This window comes from Micropterus dolomieu, linkage group LG21, assembly GCF_021292245.1.
Source record: "Micropterus dolomieu isolate WLL.071019.BEF.003 ecotype Adirondacks linkage group LG21, ASM2129224v1, whole genome shotgun sequence".
Taxonomy (NCBI): Eukaryota; Metazoa; Chordata; class Actinopteri; order Centrarchiformes; family Centrarchidae; genus Micropterus; species Micropterus dolomieu.
The window spans coordinates 9,948,516-9,972,004 of record NC_060170.1 but is presented as its reverse complement, the minus strand read 5'-3'; the positions used below and the strand labels follow the sequence as shown (position 1 = coordinate 9,972,004).

General features: G+C 40.3%; 1 protein-coding gene across 2 annotated transcripts in view; it reads right to left on the bottom strand.

Annotated features, from left to right (window-relative positions):
* Positions 1-23,489, bottom strand: part of kank1a (KN motif and ankyrin repeat domains 1a) — a 65,212-nt gene that overhangs the window by 13,171 nt on the left and 28,552 nt on the right. For both annotated transcript variants that reach the window (XM_046034049.1, XM_046034050.1), the window contains exons 2-3: positions 14,964-15,093; positions 1,562-4,213 (exon numbers count right to left, since the gene is read on the bottom strand). In XM_046034049.1, the coding sequence (XP_045890005.1) occupies positions 1,562-4,213; positions 14,964-15,000 (2,689 nt within the window). In that variant the 5' untranslated portion in view covers positions 15,001-15,093. The remainder of the gene's footprint in view (positions 1-1,561; positions 4,214-14,963; positions 15,094-23,489) is intronic.

Below are 23,489 nucleotides of genomic sequence, written 5' to 3'. Positions count from 1 at the left end.
TTTTCTCCCCAAAGGAATTTAGGAAAATCCCAATGTACCTGCATCCCTCAAAACAAGCAAAGCAAAAGTACTTCTTTAACGACTCATCGATGAATCATTGAAATAATCTATAGAATAAAATAATCGTTAGTTGTATCCCTAATCTCAGTCATGACAGCAAAAGTTACTCACAAGATCACTTCCTCTTAAGTGATTGTGCCTCCAAAATAAATTGGATTCCCCTGAATTTCCTCAGGGAAATGAAAATTAGTGTCCATAGGTTTTTTTAATGTGGATCAAACGCCGGGAAGCATACGCTTTATTGCAAGCATGGGAAAAAGAAAGTGTCCTTATAGGCTAATCAATTTGTTTAACAAGTGAGAAAAAAAAAAAAAAGTCAGCAGGATTTTGGGATCGATCATACAACTCCTCCAACGGGAGTCCCGCACTCTACCGACTCAGCTAAATGTGCACACAAGTATCCGAGGGTTTGAAATAATCTCACTGAAATAATGTTCTGGCCCGCCACGTAACTGCTTGAACAAAATTTGCCCGATGTCAGACTTATTTGCTGACCCCTGTAATACAATGTAGAATCTTGATTATCAAGTCCTTAATGTGTAACCCCAATTCTGTGTTTAATGTCAGTTTTTATTATCTTTTTCCATTATATTACAAAATAAATGAAGTGAATTCCTAATTCTGTGGGTTCTCATCTCCATTTTGTAAATGTCATGATTTACATCCTTACATTTTTCTGCTTGTGGTTTATTTGGTTTCAGCTATTTATCAGCATTCTGCTGAAAGGTACCCTGAGTTATTGGCCTCTAGTAGTGCTATGTAGCAGTTTCTTTCTCCCATTTGATTTGTGCACGAGGATGCACGCACATTTGTGATGTGTGGCTCAAAAAATATTCCTGGTGGTTTTACATTATTCCACTGATTGACAGGTTGCGTTAATTTGTCAAGAAATGCACAAAAATGCCACAAGAACACGATGACGACTGCAAGCTACTAAATATGGAATATGTGAACAATGCAGGATTTAAATACTTAAAACATTATAACATTTCATTGGTTTGTTTACAAGAAAACTCCAGGGTGAACGTTAAGTGCCACATTCTTAAAACTCGGAGGTACTTACCCGACTGCTAAGAGCATAATTGAGGTGTTTTTACCCAGGAGTAATTGTTCTGGCCCCAAAGACATTTAATTTGTAATTACCAAAACAGAAATTGCTATAGCTATCCATCTCTATATCTATCTCAAACCCTCTCTTTAGTGTGCTCTCAGGCACTAAATACGTGACTGGCTGCTTGCCAGGTATTTAGCTTGAGCAAGATACTCTGTGTGTGTGTGTGTGTGTGTGTGTGTGTGTGTGTGTGTGTGTGTGTGTGTGTGTGTGTGTGTGTGTGCGTGTGTGCGTGTGTGCGTACATTTTCTGTTGTCTGCCCTTGAAACTATGCTTTTATTGCCTGGCATGACTTTCAGCCAGTTATCACATGAACCATTTGTTTTCGCAACACATGTGAGCACGTGGAACCATCAGCATCGTCAGTGCTGGATGTGGCAGACTTCTCACCTTTGTTTGAGTTCACAGAGTCTGACTGCAGCTTGAGGAAGTCCTCGGTGCTTCCGTACTTCATGACCGTGTTGATGGACGACAGCGTGCTGACCAGCTGACTGTTGATGGATCCAAACTGAGACTGGGGCTGACCAAACGCTTCTGCAAGCTCGCTGTAGTTGTCTGCTAGCAGCATCTGTTGCTCCTGCAGCAGCTTCTGCACCCTCTCGATGTAATGGTCCAGTCCGGCGCCCCCCTGGGCCCGAGCTTGCAGTGGTGCAGCCCCAGTCTTACCCTCCACAGTCTCTTTGCTGCTGCTCGAGACAGATTCATTTGGCTGAGAGGGGCCGCATGCTATGTTCCTGGTTTTTAAGCCAACCAAGAAGTTCTCATGGATGCTAACTGGTCCCACACCACATTCTTTGGTTTTAGTAGAGCTTTCTTTGCCAAAGAATGACCCTACATCTGTGGTGGTTCCAACGGCAATCGAACGCATATTTGCTGTTGAGTGAACATCTTTCACAAGACCTTCTCCAGCAGCAACAGTCCTCATTTCAGTCACGGCCGTGTTGGTGTGCTTGTTACAAGTGATAAACACCATGTCAGTGAAAGAGTCAGTCAGGACAGCTGTTTTTGTGTTGGTGGATTTGCTCACAACCTCTATCTCAGTATTGGTCTGTTGAGTTTCTGACTCAGGAGCAGCCATGACACCAGAGTCCACTTTGCTGACCGAATCTGGGTCAGTTCCTTGGGATACCAGCTTCTTGAGTGGACTGACGGTCACATCCACTGAACAATCTCCGCAGCCAACTGATCTAGACTCTTTGCTCAACTCAGTCATAGGTTTGCAGAGAGCCAAGCTGTATACTGACTCCTCTGTGTTAACTCCCACCTCACAAACATTCAGCTCCATGCCTACCTGCTGGTGACATATCTCCACCCGTCTCCCTACACACTGGTCATTTACCTCCACACGCTCATGCACCACCCATCGGTCCATGGGGATCTCTGGGCCTGTGGAAACACTCTGCACACTGGGTTGGCAGGAAACTCCTATAGTGTGGCTTTGTAGAGTTTTAGCTGTGTTAGCATGGCTGAATTCCAGATGATCACCCACTCCCTGGCTGCGCATCTGGACTTTGGCCTCCACACAGGCGTTGTACATCTCAGGCCTGGCCATCAAACCTTTGTCCGCCTTTTTCTTGTTCGACCCGCCGGCTGCTTGGAGCTCCAGTTTTAGCTTTCCCATTTCTATTTGGTGAGTAGTTTCTTTCAGCTGCACCTCCAAGCGGTAGATCTTCTCCTTCAGTGCTTCGATGGTCTGCTGCTGGAGCTCAATCTCTTTCTCAGCCTCAGTGGTCATGCCCAGCATGGCCTCGGTCACGCCAACCGCCGCGCTGCGCACTTCCTGCCGCCCTGTTGATACTCCTGCGTCCCGGAAACAACGTTCATTTGTCAGCTTTTTGTGAGTGACAGGAAGGTTGTTCATGTTTTCATCAGTAACTATACCAATGGACCTTTGGTGGTCCTGGTTCTGTCTGAGCTTATGAGGCTGAATTTCTGTGATATTACTGTCCTGGGTTGTCTTCTCCAGAGCTTGGACGTCAGCAGCCAGACGTCTGAACTCCTCAAGCCGCTGAGCGCTCTGCTCCTGGGCTTCAGGCTCCATGATGTGCAGCTCTGTTTCCTTTTGGATGGGGCTCGGGTTCTCCATTTGGTCAGCACTGCCTACACTGTAGGAACGCTTGCGGAAGGCACCAGGACCTTGATTTTTGGACTGAGCAGCCAATTGTCTTTTCTCTTCCTGGAGAACAGCAATCTTAACCTGTAAGATGGGAATGGTTTTCACCTGCTCCTCCAGCTCTTTCAGCTTCTTAAGGGCCACAACCATCTGCTCCCGAATTTGTTGAAGGTGTAACGGGCTGACATTTGTCACAGGCGTAGCCATGCCAGAGCTCATGGGGCTGTGGCGGATGGAGCTGCCCATGGATTGCGGGTAGTAGGGGTTATACTCTCCATTGAGGAGGTGGCCGTTGGGAGGCTGATTGGTGCTGGGAGAGATCTGGCTTGGGGCCATGGAGCCTGAATAAGAGGACAGAGAGCTGCTGGAGCCCATGCCACCAAAGCTGGCGAGACGGCGGCGGGGCATCGGAGGCTCGCTGTGCGGCTGCATGAGCAGACGCTCTTGTTCGAGCCTAAGACGCGTCTCCATGAGGGTCCTCTCCACTTGCGGGTTGTGACGAGGGGCAAACCTGGGCGAAGGAGGTGGCAGGAGCTGCTTCTGCTCTGCAATGCTCAAGTAGGATTGTTGCTGTGGGACTTCACAGGTTGCCCTGGAGAGGGTGGGGGTCAGCGGCGCAGTGCCCTGGGGCCTGGAGTTGAAGAAGACTGGGGACTGCTTGTCGTCGCTGTTGGAAGAGGACAGAGAGTCTGTGGAGGTCCATTCAGCCTGAGTGCTTCCCCCGCCAGTGCTGCCCCGAGGCACGGACAAGGGTTTGGCCACTTTGGGCTTCCTCTGGATACTCAGCTTCCTAATGGTGTTACCCCTCTCAATGTCATCGACATATTTGAGGAAGTCCAGGTCTAGCTGATAGCCATAGGGAGTTTCAACATAGTAGGGTGCCACAGAGTCCTTCTCATCTTCTGTGCTTGGGCATCTTTGTCCTTTTTCTGAAACAGAGACCACCAAAAACACAATATTAGTTTGGATTTTAGTGTTTTTGTAAGACCAAAAAAACAGAAAACCTACATACATGCTACATTATTCGCTTCAAGTCTTCAAATGTAACATGAACTTGTAAATAAGCTACCACTTGTACTTAAAAGGATGCATTTGTTGTCAAAAACAGCTTGATTGTCAGTTAAATTGTTTCCTCAGCCCCTGACAATCGCTGTAATTTGACAGTGCAAGTAAAAACATGTCTCAAGTTTCTCGTATCTCTGTTGAAAAGGCATGAGTGATTATCATTTTGGCAAGGGGTGGTTTAAGTCAGCCCAAAACTATGTGAGATCCAACTATGCAAAAGGCAACACATTAAATAGTAAGTGGCATAGTAAACTTCAAAATAAATGGATATCCTTGTACAATTCAGCCTGTAGAGGTTTGTGGAATCCAAGAAATAAAAGTGCAAAGCTTGTAACAGATAACAGGCTGTTGTTTACAAAGCGTGGATAAGAGAAGAGACAAAGGGGTCAGAAAAATAGACAATGTCAATATTTTCTAGTCCAAAATCCATCCTTTGTGAACATTTGAGTTTTTATAGACACAAATGAACCACGTTTAAAGACAGGAATAAAAAAAAGACAAGCTTCAAAAGTACATTCACTTTGATTTAAGCAGCTTTTATTGATCTGTACAAAGTCCAGCTGAAATGCGCCCTGTCACAGAGATCTGCATCTATAGAGCCAGTCAGCTTGCCAGGCTATTAGGAGCCTCCACTACAGTCCCACTGTGTTGGCTAAATACAGCGTCTTGTTCTTGGTATGCCTGGAACTCTCACCGACTAAAGCAAACACAGGCTGGAAATAAACAGCCCTGCTCCTTCCTTTCCAGTCCACCACCCAGCTCCAGCAACTTCTCCCAGCAATCCTCATCATTCGAGGGAATTACAAGGCTAAGCCTGCTGCTAAAACCTCACTGCCTTGTTGTTGAAGCTTCACTCACCTCAGACCAACAGCACCCTCTCCATTCTTACTTTCTCTTCTTCTCTCCTTTCTCAGGAGGACAGGATATACTGCACTTAGATCAGGCTGTTTGAGCCACAGAACTGCTGTTTCTCCTCAGTCCGTGCACGCTCTCTGTAAGGGGGGGGAAAAAAGTTCCACTATTGGTGTAAACTAAGCACAGCGCTGCTCTGGCGCACTATTGGACAGCTGCCTCCTCCAATCCCACGAGGCTCTGAGCCGAGCACTTCCCCTACCCAAATAAGAGTCCTGTTATTCAGTGGAGGTGAACTCATGACAAAAACAGCCTGTTGCTGAATAGCTTAGCTACTGTCCAACTTTTACACTCTAGTTTATTACTTTGGTCCACTTTGCAGCACACTTTCACCAACCAGAGTGTGTCTTACAAGTCCTACTTTCACAACTGTGTATTAAGTTATGTGTAAATAAAACTTGATCCAACCGAAGGCTTTAACGATTTTTTTTTTTTTATCATTTTACACATTACTTTTGTCTGCAAAATGTTAGAATATAATGAAATATGCTTGTCACAATTTCTGAGAGCACAAAGTGATGTCCAGTTTTGGGGGACTTAACCGCTGAATGAAAGAAATTACCTTGGACAAATGAGCATTTTACAGGGAGAAAAAAAACAAAACAAAAACAACAACAACAAAAAACTATTAACCAAAGAAAATAATTGCTACTTCTCCTTTATTTTTAGGAAGCCTAAATTTTGTATCAAGTTTTCCACCAAGTGCACTTCTTAAAACAAAGTCCAGGTTGTGTTTTCTCCTGGACCTGAAATAAGCACATCCTGTTTTTATCTCTTGGTATAAATAATCTCTGTTAGGCAGCACAGTCATGGTCTTGTGCTGTCCCTCTCTGGCACAAGTTACCGAGTGTTGATCATCCATGTCTCTCTCTCTCACACACACACACACACACACACACACACGTGTGACAGGCAGCCCTCTGGTACAGCAGAGACCCCGAACAGCTGAGTGATGACCTCATCGACACGGGACAACTGAAGTGGTCACGCTCCAGTGACAGGGACTGACACTTGAAGCCCGGGAGTCCGCTCCAGTTATCGACAGCTGTTACACTGTCAATTTGACAGGGATTACCCAACAGGCAGCTCTTTTAATGGCAGTTAAAACTACAAGGTTATTATTTTTTGCTGCATATGTGCTCTTCTTCTATAGTCATCTCTGCCTAAAACTGTTTGCACAGCCGCAGAATTACACATTTCTGGTAGATGAAGTGAACCCTGAAACCTTCCCAACAAAACTGTGCTCCACCAACATGACGAAGCACAGCTAGAATTTAAGAAACTTTAAGAAGGGACCTCCGCCCAGATTAAACAGCCCTCTTGGCTACTTGCCTCTGCATTATATAAAAAAAAAGGGGGGAGAAAAAGTTAAGTGAGACGTTGGTTGGTGAAGTAGAAACTTGACAGTGTTGGGCAAGCTACTAGCTACTCTACATTAAATGAAGCTTCACTACACAGAAGCTACCCCCCAGTGAAATGTAATAAGCTAAGCTACAGCAACCTGGCAAAAGTAGCTTAGTTTCATCCAAGCAACTTTAAATTTTTTATAGTTAGATAGATCACCTAAATACCTATCGGCACACAGAGTAGGCTATAGGCCTAGTTTATATTGAACTAACTTCATTCCACAGTAGCAATAGAAGAAAGACTAAAAACCTGCTCCAAACAGAGTGTGTGTGCCAGACAGAGCTAAATCAGACACACAGAAACTCTCCTACTTACTGCCATATCATTGCAGCTACATGTATTTCCTCATGCAACAAACAGAGAACCATTGTTGTTTGTATAAAGTTACTTAATTATTATTAATTATATTTTTTATTGTTTATGTTAATTTGTGCTTTGGCAACATTGCAACCTAAACATTCATGGCAATGGGCGCACGACAGAGAGAGAGACAGAGACACAGAGAGACAGAGACACAGAGACAGAGATCTCATCTCATGGAAACAAGTTTCTGCCACTACATATCAAAGTTTCCTCCTCACTAGAGGACGAGCTGTCCAGGCTGGACCCTGATCCTTCTCACAAGGTCTTACAATAACTATCACGATAGAAAGTAAACTCAATCGCGCGTCTTTATTCCCCTGCAGCAAAGTCGCAGACATCAGCCCAAGGATCGGTACGTGATGTCACCGTCACACTGAAGCGCATCTGCCAGCTGCACATACAGGTCCGTGTGTGGCGGTGGCGTCACTTACTGACCCTTCAGAAATGCTGGGGAAAATGTAGCGTGTGTGGAAGCTGCCGCACTACTCGGTCAATAAAAGAGTTTGGTTACTGAAAAGCTATTTGATTCAGAAAATAGCGACGCTACCACCAAGCTACTGAGAAATGTAGTTAAACTAGTAACGGCACTTGTAGCGACGCTACTGCCCAACACTGAAACTTCAACATTTCCTTCATAAATGCTCTCAGGCTTCAACAGTATGACTAATCTCTCACGCATCTGAGAGCCTTAAAAAGTTTCATGCTACATCAGGTTTTTATACATTAGTAGAGATCTGAAAGAGAGATGAAAACTGTTTCCAAACCTTTTCAGCACAATATTTCCTAATACAAATGTAAAATCATTTTGTGTGAAGAGACCAACTGTCAGCCTGTCAGGTGCCGGGCGTTGGAAACAAAAATAAGCTTTGGGCAGGATTATTGCTCGACACCTCGCGGCGATTTCAGGCATCTGGCACAGCCAAGGACAGAAAGACATAATTAGGGTTCATACCACGTAGTTTTGTCTCGCAATGAAACAAATTTATAAAATTAAACTTAAATTTGTCTTTTTAAGAGTAGGACAACTGACACTTTCTGCACATTTTCTATCCAAGGAGGAATAAATGAGGGATTTTGTACAGCGAGTTTTAGAGCTGAAATGTTGATCAACAAAAAAATATATATTTCTCAGACTTTTGATATTTGAATTCTCATCACTTGCCAAGCAACAATACAAAACATCTGCTTCTCTGTTTCACAATATTTTGGGGTTTTGGACAAAAAAAAAAAAAAAAAAAAAAAAGCTATGTGAAGAGAAGTGAATTAAAAGGAAACAATCAGACTTGACTGATAAATCAACAAAATTGATAATGCAAATAAGAGTTAGTTGCTGACCCTAATTGGTTTGTTTTCCTCCTTGTGTTGTCAAAAACATCATGAGTTTATCTAAAGGGGATAAATGTATCATAGCTCGACTGAAATCCCCCCCCCCCCCAAAAAATGTTTACAAAAATGTACTTTGGAGCTGAGGAAATTGACCAACTGAAGAGATTTAATTACTGAACTAAACAGTATATTTTATATATAATGTAAAAATAGCATGGCACACAGCTTATGCTCTACTTCTCTCATCTGGAGCACCCAAATATTTCAGCCTAATTATCCAACCCTACTGTAAAATTCAGGCCAACAACATATTCTGTATAAGCTCTGAAGTGATTGGCAAGAAAATGTGGCTGTTAAAAGTTCCAACTCGCATGTTTCCAGGAGCTACTCACAAGTCTTTCAAAGATGACTTCCAGGCCAGAGGCTCGAACAGAAACCATGTGCTGACTGAAAACAGTTCTTCTTGATATCTGAAGAAGCCACAGTGCAATTATTCACAGCCAGATTCAGCAACACACTGATGTGACAGCAGTCAGCCATTTCTAGCTGAACAGACATGTGCTCTGCATAAAATCCCTTTAAATACAAGCTTCACTCGTCTGTACTTCAGCAATAAAGATATTTTGTTTGCTTTTTGACTATTTTTGCTGCACCAAGCAAAATCTTTTAGCAAGTAATTTTTAAGTTACTTTTAGTCCGTGAACTCTCTGTTTGCTCTTAAAATACTGCACTGAAGGCCAAATTTGGCCTTGATGTTGATGTTTGGCTTATTTTGCACTGGCTCAGTAAACGTTTAAATTTAGAGCTGACAAAGCCTTTAAAACATCCACACTGCCTCAGAGATAAATAAGGCTACTGGTCTCAATCTGTCAGCCAGTTGTTTGTTATCCAACTGGATGTACAGAAATGTCTTGATTTAAAATCACTGATTTCTGAATTCTGTATCTATCTTTTTCTATTTATAAAATTAAACTCACTTAATTACAAGTTACAAATGATCAAGCAGGTCAGAATCACGGACCACGTTATAGGCTTCTCTATACTACAAAATATACAGCTTATAATGTACTGATTGTCATTCAGAGTAAAAATGTATTACATAATTATTATGTGGATCTCAACCCACACCAGATGTCTTAGAAGTTATTCTTAATGTCCGTCTGAGATACTGTAACAAGTTTTTTTTGTTGAGACAAACATGTTTTGTAAACCGCGTCATTGGGTTTCAGCCATTTTGATAACTGTAAAAACTGTTAATCCTGTAGAGTCCTTGGACGTATCATACACGTTCATTTTGATAATCAATCGTTTAAGGTATACTGTCTAAAAACGACTAACCTTTGAGTTGTGTACATTATCCCAAATGTTTACAACAATTTTTATACCAGGGAAATACGTAATTTTAATCAAGATAACTGTGCGTTTTATTTGGTCACCAGTCATGACATCATATCGTCTTTGGGTCGTTGGGTATGAGTCAGCGTTGTAGTCGTCTGCTAGCGTCAGCTTGCAGTGTCCTATGTCCACAGATTTTTTACGTAAACTGCTTTCCACCAGTTTTAATCACCGGGTCCGTTTGTTTTGGAGGCGGATGAGACCTCTGCAGATAATTCAGATGCAGGTAAAAACCTCCTGAAGGTCTGGATTAAATTATGAGAGAAACAAGCTGAGCAGATGTCAGCAGATAGCTCGGCTCGTGGAGCCTCTGGGAAGTCCTTTGACCGCTGAACAGCTCAGAGAAACAGATTTTTTAACATGAAACTGCTCTATTCAGAGTTTCTTCCAGATGACAACTGCCATGATCCCGCTACTTCACAACATCAAACCATGTCTTTTGTTATAGTTTCTATGTAAGAGACCTCTAGCGGCAGAAAGTGACACTGTGCGTTTAAGTGATTCATCAAGAAAACATTTGTTGGTTCCGGTTCACCAAATTTAAGGTTTTTGCTATTTTTCTGTTTTATCTCATTGTAATCTGGATTCTTTGGTTAGGAGATAAAAAGCAGTTTAAAGACTGATGTTTTAGCTTATTTATCAGGAAATAATAATAATCATTAGCCCTGGTTTTATGCAGAAGAAAATAAACTACACTATTTTTATTCTGTTGTGCCGTTTCATACATCTTTTAGGAATCACTATCCTGCTTGGCAACAGTAAGTGAAGAAACATAACAAATGCCGATGCTTCCATTTAGGGCACAGGGGGGGTCACTGAATTAATTCATGAATACAAAAATGATCAGAATCACAACACTGACTCGCTATACTTTGTTTTCCTCTTATTTTTCACATCTAACTCATAACAGCCAATAATGAAAAACTCCACTTCTGAGCAGAGATTTCAGATATTTCAGATATAGAAACAGATATTTCCTTACAATTGCACAAACAGACAGAAATACACAGATTTCATACACACAGCTGCAGAGTGGATAATCTCACACTCACACACACACACACACACACACACTTTTCTCATACAACCAGCCTGGTATTTCCTGGCTCTGTCTGTGAGCTCTATACGCCTAATTACTCACAAGAAAAGTAGAGCCAACATTTGATCAACACCTCCTACTGTAGCAGCTAGGAACACTAGGAACAGTGAGACACATCCGTCCGCATGAAAAAAAATTACAAAACAGGAAATAAAACACAAAAACATTTAAGCTGCACATTCCAGCACTTTTCAAACTGAACCCAGGCAGGACAGACTGAGCAGACTGATGTATTAGCTTCTTCTAGAAACTCACAGCACTGTGCCAGACCCTGTTGCCAGATTCAACAACTTAGCTCTGTACATGATGATGTAGGCTGGAGGAAATGTTTGAGCTTCCTCTGCAAACACTGAGGCAGTCTGAAAAACATTGCCCTTCTCTGTCTTTTCTCATAAACGGTCAAGCAAAATAATCAAAGGCACTGAGTGTGCAACTGCAACAAACCACACAGCAATTAAAAAATATGGAATATTAGAATATAGTTGTACCACATATATTTGTCTATTCAAATCATTTTAGGGTAGACACTTTAGTGTGAGCAACCTTAAACAGGGCTGTGGCTATAAAGCGATGTCTGCAACTTCATTGATTCCAGTATTGTTTTTCATAAATGGTAATCCCTAAACCTCAAACTATGCTTCAGGGAAGACAGCTCATCAAGCAGAGTGCGAAAAGTGTTAAAACAGAAGTCAACCAGACGGAGTAAAAATAATACAAATTGAAAATATTTTTGCAGGTGCAAAAAATAAAAAATTATTTATATACCAAATCACAATTATATAAAACTAACTTTTTCTGCATTAGTTCCCCAGATATATGCTACAAAAGGACAGCTGTTTTCACTCAGCATCATCTTAAAACAGTCTACAGTCATGCTAGTAACTCTGGGAGCGCGTACTTAGCTGTGCTTTGGGCTAAATGCCAACATGCACACAGTGACGACGCTAAACATCTATAACCTGCAGATGCAGCAGGTATAATGTTTACCATGTTCATCACTTTGGTTTAGCGTATTAGCATGCTAACACTTGCTAATTAGTACTAAACAGAAAGTTCAACTGAGGCTGAAATATCATTACTTTTTCAGGTATTTGGGCATAAACCAAAATACTGGAGGGACGCACTGAAGACTGACTGGCTATAAATAGTTTAAAAATAGCCATTTTCCTGTGACGGAGGGGCAAGAGCAGTCACCCCACCCGGATTTGAACCCAGGTCTACAGGGTACCAAGCATGCAACTTGACCACAACGCCAAAGAGCCAGGCTCATTGGTAAATGCACACATTGTTGATGCTAAAATATACTGGTCAGCTGTTCTGACTACAGAAGGCACCTTTCAAATACTGACAATGAACGGATTAATGCACACTGTGATACAGTCACACTTAAACAAACCAGTTCAACTTCTATTCATCAGACACGGCTGTGTAAAGACACTAAGAGTCCAGAACATTCAGGACCAGTTAATAAAACAAACAATTATCCCCTAGTAGTTTAGTTACAAAGACACAGCGCCCTGCCCCTTTGGCACACACTCACAGCACTTATATAAACACATACTAACACAATAGGAAAGTGACCGATGGGCACAGTAAGAAAACCGTACCATGGAGTATTTCAAGTGGCAGCTGGGTCAGTGGGTTTGAATGAGCTGCAGGGGGGTCGACCCATCAGCCTGTTGATCTCTGGGTTTTCTGTCCTCAACAGACTGGTGGCATTCAAGTCAGGCCAAAGCCATCATGGTGCTTTGAGCCATGACACAGGCTCGGCAGGGTTTTTATTATAGACAAACCACGACTTCGCTGCTTGAGGGAAGAAGGCTCGAGTTGTTATTTAGCTTATTTTTCCTCATAGTCATTGTTTTTACATTTGCAGTTTTTGCACTGAATTACAGGTACTGCTTAAATAGAGAAGAATGAATGAAGACACAGCAGCTTGATCAACAAGCTTTACCTCACACATCCATTTGCTGTAGAGTTTTACTAACTGTTGTTACTGCTGTGTTGTGCGTTTCTTTACTGTTTAACATAGTAGACAAGCCAGGAAGGCTAACGAACATTTGCCTACCAACACCCTCAGCTGTACTACCCTTCCCATAATATAACTCAATACCATTTCATTTGACTCTATCTGCAAAGTAAATGTCTACATCTCTTAAATCCCAAACCCCTCAAAGTGTAAAGAACAAGCTGAGAATACATGGATGATGCAAGTTATTTTCACAGACTGGACAAAGCTCCAGAGGCACAGAAAACTTTATACAAATGTCTTACAGGATTAGTAGCACTTCTCATAAAGAGACTAATCTAAACTTTCCTTTAAAACTGGACACTGCTAACAAATACTTCACAGCTGTAAATAGTTCAGCTTCTAAAACCAACTGAACAGATGCAGAGGAATCAATGTCAGATTAGTTGTCTCCTAAAGTTATTAGGCCAAACTTAATACTTCTTAATAATCACATGGCATGATTGTTACCCCTTTTTGAGCACTGACCGCTAGACTGGAGCACTAAAGGTTAAGTTCCACCGTCTTCTTGAAATTCTTTTGGTGCAGCAGGTGACCACGTTGGCATGTTAACTGCCAACACTGCAAAGAAGCTATTTTTACAGATTTCGGGGGGGGAGGAGGTTAGCAGTGTTAATGTAGCATTCCTCAGCATGTTTCACATTCTGTAAAAAATGACAATAAAAACACTTTGTTGGACCTTTGAAGTGAATGCACACATTTTTCTTGACTACATCTACATACTAAAAAAAAAAAAAAATAAAGGTATATCTCAGTCGAATGCATGGCGGTGGCAAACGGACGCTGTGGACGGTGTGTTAAGTGTCCTGAAAGCATCTGATCTGCATGCTGTGCATTCCTGGAGGGATTTGAAAGAAACTTCACTCTCTCCTGTTAGTCTGGCCAGGAACATGAGCCATCTGCAGGTGTGTGTTCAGAGCTACGCCTCAGCTGACAGCATTTATTTCACACTGAAGAGTGGAAATCTCCTCTACATGCGCGCCGTGTGAACGCAAACAAACTTGCCGTGTTTCAGAGGCATCAGAGGCGAGAAATAACTTACAGAGGAGCAAATTAGTTTGGACAAAATGTCGGGGGGGGGGGGGTTTATCCACCGTAAGCTAATGTTTGACATTACTGCAGATGTGTGTGAATGAATACATATGCTGTAGAGATTTTTAGAAATATTTCTAGTATTTTAATTCATGTCTGCTGTATAAAATCTGAATTTAATATTCAATAATAATAAGCCATATGGAAAGCTACAGCTAGGGCAGGGCAATGCTTTTTGTTGGTTATTGCTTTACCAACAAAGTGCCCACATTACCTGCCCTAAATCCACTCCCACTCTGATCACAAATACAACTCATTGCACGATAGTGGATCCACTTGATTACTATCCTGGCGCAGGCTGGTGTCCCATCAGCTGGACAGAGTAAAAAAAGTTTTCTAAAAAAAGTCCTGCATGAATTGCATTCAAACAAAGGCAAAACATTTCATACAGAGGGTAAAGTCAAAGTAGTAAATTCACTGACAAAGGAGAGAGATTTGGCGGGTCACCTTGTGTGATGTTTTAAGAAGTAATTTAGTGCTGCTACACCTAGTCCTCCCAAATATTTTGGTGGGATGTCCAAGTGTGATTCTGATCCAAATCTCAAAACGATGAAAGTGAAAACTAACCAACAGAGACAGATGTGATGCAGGAGCTGACCAGTTAAATATACATGTCTGACGTAACCGTGACACTAGACACCAAATCTACATTTACCACCATTGTATCCTTATCCAGCCTAGCTTGAATTAGTAAGGATGAGCACATATAGCTCATGAGGCAGCCAGGAGTCGTTTCACATGTAAAAGTATATTATTAGTAACCAACAGTGTAATGGAGAAAACAAACTAGTCATACTGGTGCAACCAACTTTATACAACCATCTACTACAATATGGTTGTGATGACTCGGTCCGATACACAAGGAGAGACCCGGCAGAGAAAAATACTAATTTCACAAAACAAAAAGATAAACAGAACACGCTGCAGCATCTCACACACAAACCAAAATGAGAAGAAAAGAGAACCATAATGTAACAGAGGGGAATGTTACCTGGGCCATTGCCATTCACGTGCACGGTTTGAGCCATGGCTGCAGCTGTGTGCTCTCAGTCCCACAACAAGACCTTCTGCGGTCATGCAACTGCCATGCATCAAGTCCAGATTACCATGCAACCTGCAAACTGAGACAAAACACACAAGGACACATTTAACTCGCATGTCAAATTAGTTGTAAAGAGTCACAGGCGGAGACGTATCCAAAGCAGTATAACAACTGTTTATATCTTTAGATAATATATTCTTGTATGCTATTACAACAACAACTGATATAAACACCAAAGAACATTTAAAGAAAAAAAAACAAAAAAAAACAAACACACACACACACACACACACACTTCATACAGAAATTCAAATCCATTGAATGCATTTACATTCGTAATCTCTACTTCCACTAGGGCTGGGAGATATGGCCAAAAGTGTCCCACCATTTCGATAGTTATCACGATAAATGTCAAAACATTATTTCTTTCAAGTTTACAGGCTGATTTTTGCTCCCGAGTGAAAATGAAAGAAAATAGACGGTTGATTGCGGTTTTAAACTTTTCTTTAAGGTCAGAACAAACACTTGATCAAACAGTGGGTCACTTCACAAATCATATATGGAACATTTAAAGCAATAATGACAAAATAAATTTCAACAAATATGCAAAATTAAGGAAAATCTTTTTCAGATCCTTTTCCTCAACAAAATACATCTTAATAGAAAATAATCTTGCGATAATTATCATTTTTGTTTTATTGCCCTGCCACAGCGTCCACTGACTTAACCATAATGTAATATATAACCGAGAAACATCTTTCCCAAAGAGTACATGAGAGATCTCCGTCCGACATGTATTTCATGTTCCGTTACACAAAGGCATTTTTTAGTGAAAGCTGAGGCCCACTTAGCGTGATTGATGGCACTGACCTCTGCTTTTTCACAGGTGTGTCTGCATCTGACATTTATGAACATAGAGGTCCTGTGTGCACTGGCCTGGTCATCATCAATGGATACATTATGAGCAGGAACAAAAGAGCTATTCTCCTCTAATAAAAAGAAGCCAACATGAGGGGAAAAAGTTGACTTCATGGCCCAGAAAGAGGGGGAGTAAAAGCAGGCAAGGTTGGCCCAGATAGCCCCACGCTCTTTTTATACACTGACTTCAGACTCCATTTACCAACAGGACTACTGACCTCAGATCCTCTACCCTGCTGATCACTGGTTCCCAAAGTGGGATCTAGGCCCCCTAGTGGCCTCTAAGAGGGTCTTTAGCGAAATAAGACAGGCTTCAATTTTTCTATTAGTGATTTTTTATTCACTTAATGTTCATGTAATGGAAACACTATCCTCCACACAAGGAACAACCAGCAGAAGCTTGTAAAATTAGACAACCTAATCCATCATCAATATCATCAAATGTCATTTGACTGATGAGCAGTATGTGTGCGTTTTTTTAATTGAATTGATTTGTCCTTTAGTTTGATGTATATTGTGACTTTTATGTGCTTTTATTGTTTTATATGTACTGTAATCAGGGAATCCTTGTAAAAAAGAACTTGCTCTCGATGGCCCTCCCTGCTTAAATAATAATAAAGACTACAGTGAGGTCTACAGGTCTAAATATTAGAAAGAACACCACAAACTACAGCCTTCAAAATGGCCACACAAACACTTCTCTAAAAACTGAACAGTGTGACAATAACTTCATCATTAAAATGTAGGATTTATTGCAGGGTTGTTGTATTAGACTATTAGTTTTAGCTAGGTATAACTAATGAACAAGATACTATGTAAATCTTATGACCATTAAGCCATCCACCTGTTGAAAACTTGTTTTGCAAACCTATAGGATCCATAGGGGTCAGAGGGAAAGTCTGAAAGGTCACTCTGTTCGCTCATCTGCAACACATGTAAATCCCCATTTACAGAACACACCCAAATAAAGCAGTGCAGCAATATCATTAGGCTGATGAGTCTAAATACTAACTGTACGTCATCACGAGGACCGATTATATATCTGACACAGAGAGGAAAGAGATCTGAACCAACCATTACAGAGCACCCTGAACTGTTCCAACACCCAAATAGACCGCAATCGTACGTGCGTTGCTAAAAAGTCTGAAGTCCCTCCTCCTCTGAGCTACTCTGGCTCACATTTAAAATCAGCATGTGAAGTAACTAGAAATTAAAACATCCATTCCACATCCAAAGAACAAGTCTTTCAGTCTCTAAACTACAGTTTAGACTGTGGGATGTTTGGATTTGGAGGAGAATCTGCCACTTTAGGGTACAAAATAGAAAGAGGACGATGTTCTTCATGAGCAAAAGTATCAGACTTTAAAAGTTTTAGCTTACGACACACATGCGGAGTGAATGTAGATGGACCAAAATAAAGACGAAAACCATCTGACTAAATAAACAGTTAGGACATGGGGAAAAAAAATAAAATAAAATGAGGACCATTTAAGTTCATATTAACAGTGACAGAGATGCTCCTAATGTATAAATACTTTATGTATGCAGTATGAACAGAGACAGCTACCACAATAATAAGTGTGCAGAAAGACACAGGGAAATCAATAAACTTAACTACAAAAAGGTGAGGCTGACATAACTGTATGCTTCTTTAACAAGATACTGGTAAATATCACTGTGGACCTACGGTACGCAGAGAAGGGCGTTATGGGTGACAGTAGGTCGTACAGGAGCTGACGGGCATCCCTCGCAAATCCCAACACCACATTGGCGGTAGACGGAGACGAAAACAAATATGAACCCAGTTTAGCAAAGCAAGTGAACACACCCTGTGTGGGTGTCCATACAGTATATGTAGCTTTAAGACATATTTACTAACAAAATAAAATGAAGCAAGCAACTTCAATCCAATTTACCTTCTTGCCAACTTCATGCAAATACATAATGAACAAAAAAAACCCAAAACTTTAAAAAACACCACATCTGACTGACCAAACATCTCAGAAGTGCAGAATGCAAACCTGAAGGAAGGAGCAGGAAATGCTCAGATATTCAATGCAGCAAAAATATACCAACTAGGATTCTGTCTTCCTTATCTCCTTAGCTTATTCAGGCTTAATTAGACTTTTTCAGCAAGTATGTAAGAAGCTGACAAATGAAGACTGCGAGACTGAAACACTATGCTTTTGTACTTTGAACTGATGTTTTTTTGATAGCCAAAAACATTTTGGTGAATAAAGCATAGTGAACATTGAAAATGTACACAGAGCTAAGGTTCAGACTAGATGTTGACATTTTTTCAGGAATCCTGTGGGTCACGGGAAGCCTGTGGGGTTCCTATGGCATTGGAATCAATTTCACTATGGGCCAGGAAAACAAGCCAACTGGAGCTGGCAGTATTGGAACCACAGGTCAGCTTTTGAACATAAACACTCTCCTCCCCTTTAATTTAAAAATTCAGACCAGTGTGATCTCCAATGTTCAAAGTTAGAAATAAAGCAGAAAAAGGACTGTCTGCACATAGTCCATTTTCTCTCCTTTCTGCTGCACAGCGACATGACATTCAGTTAATGATCAACATATTGAGGAACTCACACTTTTACTCATAATTTACGACTCTGTTGACTTTTCAGCATTTCTATGAATACCCTCAAGAAAACACGAGCTTTCAGTCTGTTGCGTAATAACTCCGTAAAACTGGGTGGACTCTGAAAAGTACTGAAAGGAAACTCTTAAGACTTCAATGTCACATGCATGAGTTCCTAGTTTAAAACAAACAAAACCATTTTTGTGTTCTTCTTGGGATGGTGTGAAGTGAACAGTGAAAACTAGTTGTTATTATGGCCTGTAGGACTGAGTAATGCTGAAGCTTTGTCACACCTGCAGCAGACATAACCAAACAAATAACCTGTTGGTACATAATGTTATCTGTCATCAAAACCACAACACTGAGACGGGTTACTCTAACAATCTGCTCATGCAGCTTACCTGTAACTCTCATTCTAACTTCCTCCGACAGCACGCAGGTATCAAACAGGACTGAGTCCGCAAGCCCCCCCAACAAGCACTCACCCAGCAGCCCTGAGTGAGAGCGTAAGTTTCATGGCTAAGATTAGACAACTTCCTCAGATGACAGACAAACGATCTGTGTCCTATAAGAGGAAACAGGACTTCAGGCTGTTTGGGCAGAACTGACCCCTCTGCAGGGCCTCCAGGTAAAGACCATGGCAAGCTAATGTGGTTAACAACCTCTGGTCATTCTTCAGCCTGCGCTAACCTTCAACTCGTAGCTGAAAAACAGCTAATGAGGCAGACAATAGGACGTAATGGAAAGCCCTTTCATGAACGGTTACATATTAACCAACACAGCAGCATTTCCCTTCAGTGATCAGCAGCTGAAGGTGAAGACAGAGTAAACAAAAAGTCATACATCGGTAGGCTAAGGCTTAGACACACTTCATTTGGGCATCTATCAGAGATGAGACGTGTTTCATCAGGTCTGTCAGGAGATATTTGGGTAGCAATAGTAAGAATATATATATTTAGTGACAAGTAAATGTATCAATATATTTGCATATTAGGTTACAGATCAATCAAACGGAAGATCAAAAACAGAGCTCAAATAATTAGTCGATTGGTAACAACTTTAAAAATAATCGGTCATTTAATCAACCAAAAATCCGAAATATATAAAATATATGGTTCTGGCTACCCACATGTGATAGTTTGCTGCTTTTCCCTGGTTTATAGTTATACACTGAATAATTTTGGGGTTTGGACTCAAATCCTTTTAGTTTTTGGGCTTCTGAATGTTTTTTTTTTTTTTACTTTTTGAAAGACTAAACGATTAGTGGATGGATCTAAAAATAATTGTCAGATTAATAAATAAAATGATTCACACACTTTAAATCATATCAGCTGATTAAATGCCATCCTACAACTTGCTAAACTACTTCGCTCACCAGTTACTAAATATAGGAAAATGTCCCTTGAATCATCAGTGGCAATTAATTTAACATGCAGTGAACGTTATTTTTCCTTTAACCAGAGATAATGTTACGTAATGTTAAAAAAGGACCAGTGTGTAGGATTTAGTGGCTTAAAGCCTTGAGTATGCAGAGTGCAACCAACTGAACATCTCTCGCCTCACCCTACCCCTTCTAAGAGTGTATGAAAAAACCCAAAAAAGCTACTGTAGAAACCTTTGTATAACAGTTCTTGTTTCAGCTGATTATACACCAATGAAAACATACATATATTCCATTTCTGCCAAGAGATCCACCTAAATATTACAAATTTCGAACCAAACTACCAATATCTACCCATCAACAATATCCATACAGTACCAGTTTCCTACCTTGTATAGCAATAAGTGGCCTTGGTGATAACACCCATTTTATTTAAGATTTTAATATGAACAGTTAATTTAGTATGCTGTAAAAATTCGGCCATATAAAACACGCACTGTCAAACAGCCGAATGTGTCTTACAACTAAATCACAGTTGACCCAAACTGGCTGAAAAACTGTTGCCAGAAGCCAAAGCTTTGTAGATAAGTCAAGCGTGGCATCATATTACTCAACAGCTCTGCCTACCTGCTGTAGTATCATGGTGGATTTTAACTCAGGTTTCTCCTATAGGGAAAATATCATTCATCTTAGAAAATAATTGGTTTGCTTTCACAGGGCCGAACTATCAGTCAGTCTCCAAGACCTTTTAGAGTCATCCATATTTTTACAACTTGAACTTTCCACTTAGTTTGAACAAAGACAGGATTTAAAAAAAATAAATAAAGTAGAACCCACCTTAATCCACTCTTTCTGAACAGAGCAAGCTGATTTACAAGTAGCCTGAGCGTGACACGACTGGAGAATTGAAATTTACTAAAGAAAAACAGGGCAACGACGTTAGCTGACACAAACCTGAACAACTTGTTTTATTCCTCCTTGGCTGTTACATAAACGTTAAAAACACGCACACAGAGCGCAGTGGCATGACAGGAGCTGCAGGTGCACGTCTCCTGATTTACAGTGACTCATGTCAGGTTCCTCTTCACAGGGAGGCGTGTGTCTGTGTTTACACGACAAGCCACCGAGATGATTTATTGTGATACTGGAGACTCGACATGCAAGTAAAACAATAACAGACGCAAACTAACAAGTAATCAAACACAGTCGTGTCTCATGCTTTATTGTTTTATGATAAAACAGAGGACAGTGATTTACAGGGGAAGAAAAAGGTCTGCTCAAATGAATAATTTGTTTCCTTGAAATTAGACACTTTATACATGATTATTCTCAAATTACTAAATCAATGATTAATTGATTCGTCAGCAGTTGGAAAGTAAATTTTTAACTATTTTTGTAATCTATTAATCATTTTTCAAGCAAGAATACCAAACATTAAAACAAATTCCACCTTCATGTGTGATAGATACAAAGACATCATCTTCAGGAAATTGTGGTCAGTATTTGATCATGATTTGACAATTTATATATCAAACGATTCATCAAATGATTAAGAAAAAAAATTAAGAAAATCAGATTAATCATTAAAATGATAGTTTGTTGCAACTCTATATTAAAAGAAAGGTCAGAGAAGGGAGAATAAGACTAAGCAATATAGCAATTTAAGAAATACTAATTTCTGCGGCTACCCATGGGCACATGTGCCAACATGGGCATGCAGAGACATCTTAAGTAGCACGTGAGAAAGCAAACTCAATCCTGCTGTATTAACATATGCCGCTACGGTGTTTAATATGACATTAAGTTAGTAGAAAAAAACAGATGGTCAACCACCATGACGAATTAACACTATTATTAGGGTTGTCAAAATAACAGAAATGTCTGAGACTGGGCCAAACTAAAACATTCAATTTTGAGGGGGGATACGAGCGTCTTTTAAGCAGGTTTGACCTTGTCTTGTTCAGTGCAGTGGTGACTTGCTTATTCAAACCAGGGAAGTTTCTTGAGGGTCTTCAATACCACAAAAAACACCATTAGTATTTTTAATAAAAATTGTTGTGGCATAACCTTTCCATATTGCATATGAACAGTGAAAAAGGTTATGAATGTACAGGAAATACATATGCTTAGCTAAATAAGTTTGTTTATCATCATTTATGCACTCATCTACCAAAATCCATTTGGATTTAAATATTTTAAATGCTTATATCATTATTCAATTAATTACAAAATTCCAAACAAGTTACAAAACCTGTAATTACATTAATATTTTAATCGCTTGACAGCCCTAATTATTATGTCTATAATTATCATCATCAAACTTCAATTAAGAGTTCAATTAAGTTAAATTAAAAATAAATGACATTAACCAACGCTGCTGGCACACTGGATGTCTTCATATTTGTATCTTGACACTCAACACAGAAAAGGTTGCCGAGCCCTGATACAGAGAATAGAACAATTACAGCCAAAATATGAAATACTGTAAACAAAAATACATACAATATAAAATAATTATTATATACTTACTCTTGATGAAAGGTGATATATATTGAACTTTATGTATGCAACATGTAGGGATAGATTTGCATTAATTCATTCATTCGGAGACGTTCAAAACATTCAAAACCGTCTGATGCAGAGTTTGTTCACTGCATTATACAATTATTTAATACCCGCTGTCTTACGAGACATTCATATGAGTGACCCTTTAAAGTCGGCCGATACGCGCTCCAGAACAACACTAACAGAACCCGACTGTGCTCCATGATGATATCCAGGTAGAAATATGGACGGGTTTGTTGTTTTTTTTAACCGGTGTTAACTGTACGACCAATAATCAAGACGACATTTCCACCATATGGCTTTTGTTTACAATTTCTGGACCGTTTGAGTTTTCGGATCAGATGCAAAATTTAAACATTGTATCATCCTCGCATTGGTTCGATTCAGGAAGCAGACCTTTAGGTGTGAACCTGCCCCTAAATTATCAAATGAAAATTTCCCCTCAGCACTTTCAGGCAAGATTTACATGTTAAAGTGCACCGAGCTGTCACATGGCCACAACAAAGTAAAAGTAAAGAGGAAGATGATTCAAGTGGAAAAAAAAAAAAAAACATGACTTTCACAAAAAGTTTCCAAATTAATGTAACAAAAGGCAATAAGATGGATTTCCACTCGTTCAATAACAGGCTTCTCCCGAATTCAGAATTTTGTTTGCTTGTTGGGGAAATACTACATGAACAAAGACCTAATGTTTATTTTTTTAAAAATCTGGATAAAAAAATTATTCTACTATTAAGTCAGTACACTGTTGGCATGATTAGTGTCAACATTCATGCAGGTCTAAATGCGACTGTGTCTAGACCCATTTTTTTACATATAAAGTGACCAACTTAAGAAAAAACACAAAGTCTTGACAGGATGTGGTGTGACAGTTCACTTTTTCCACTGTGAAAAAAAACAAACAAACAAACCCACAAAGCTAAGGCTTTGTAACGTGTGTGTCAACAGTAAACAGCATGAAAAGTTAAGAGGGCTGTAAAGGTTGCAAATGCACTGCGCTGAATATTCAACAGGCTTGTTTTTC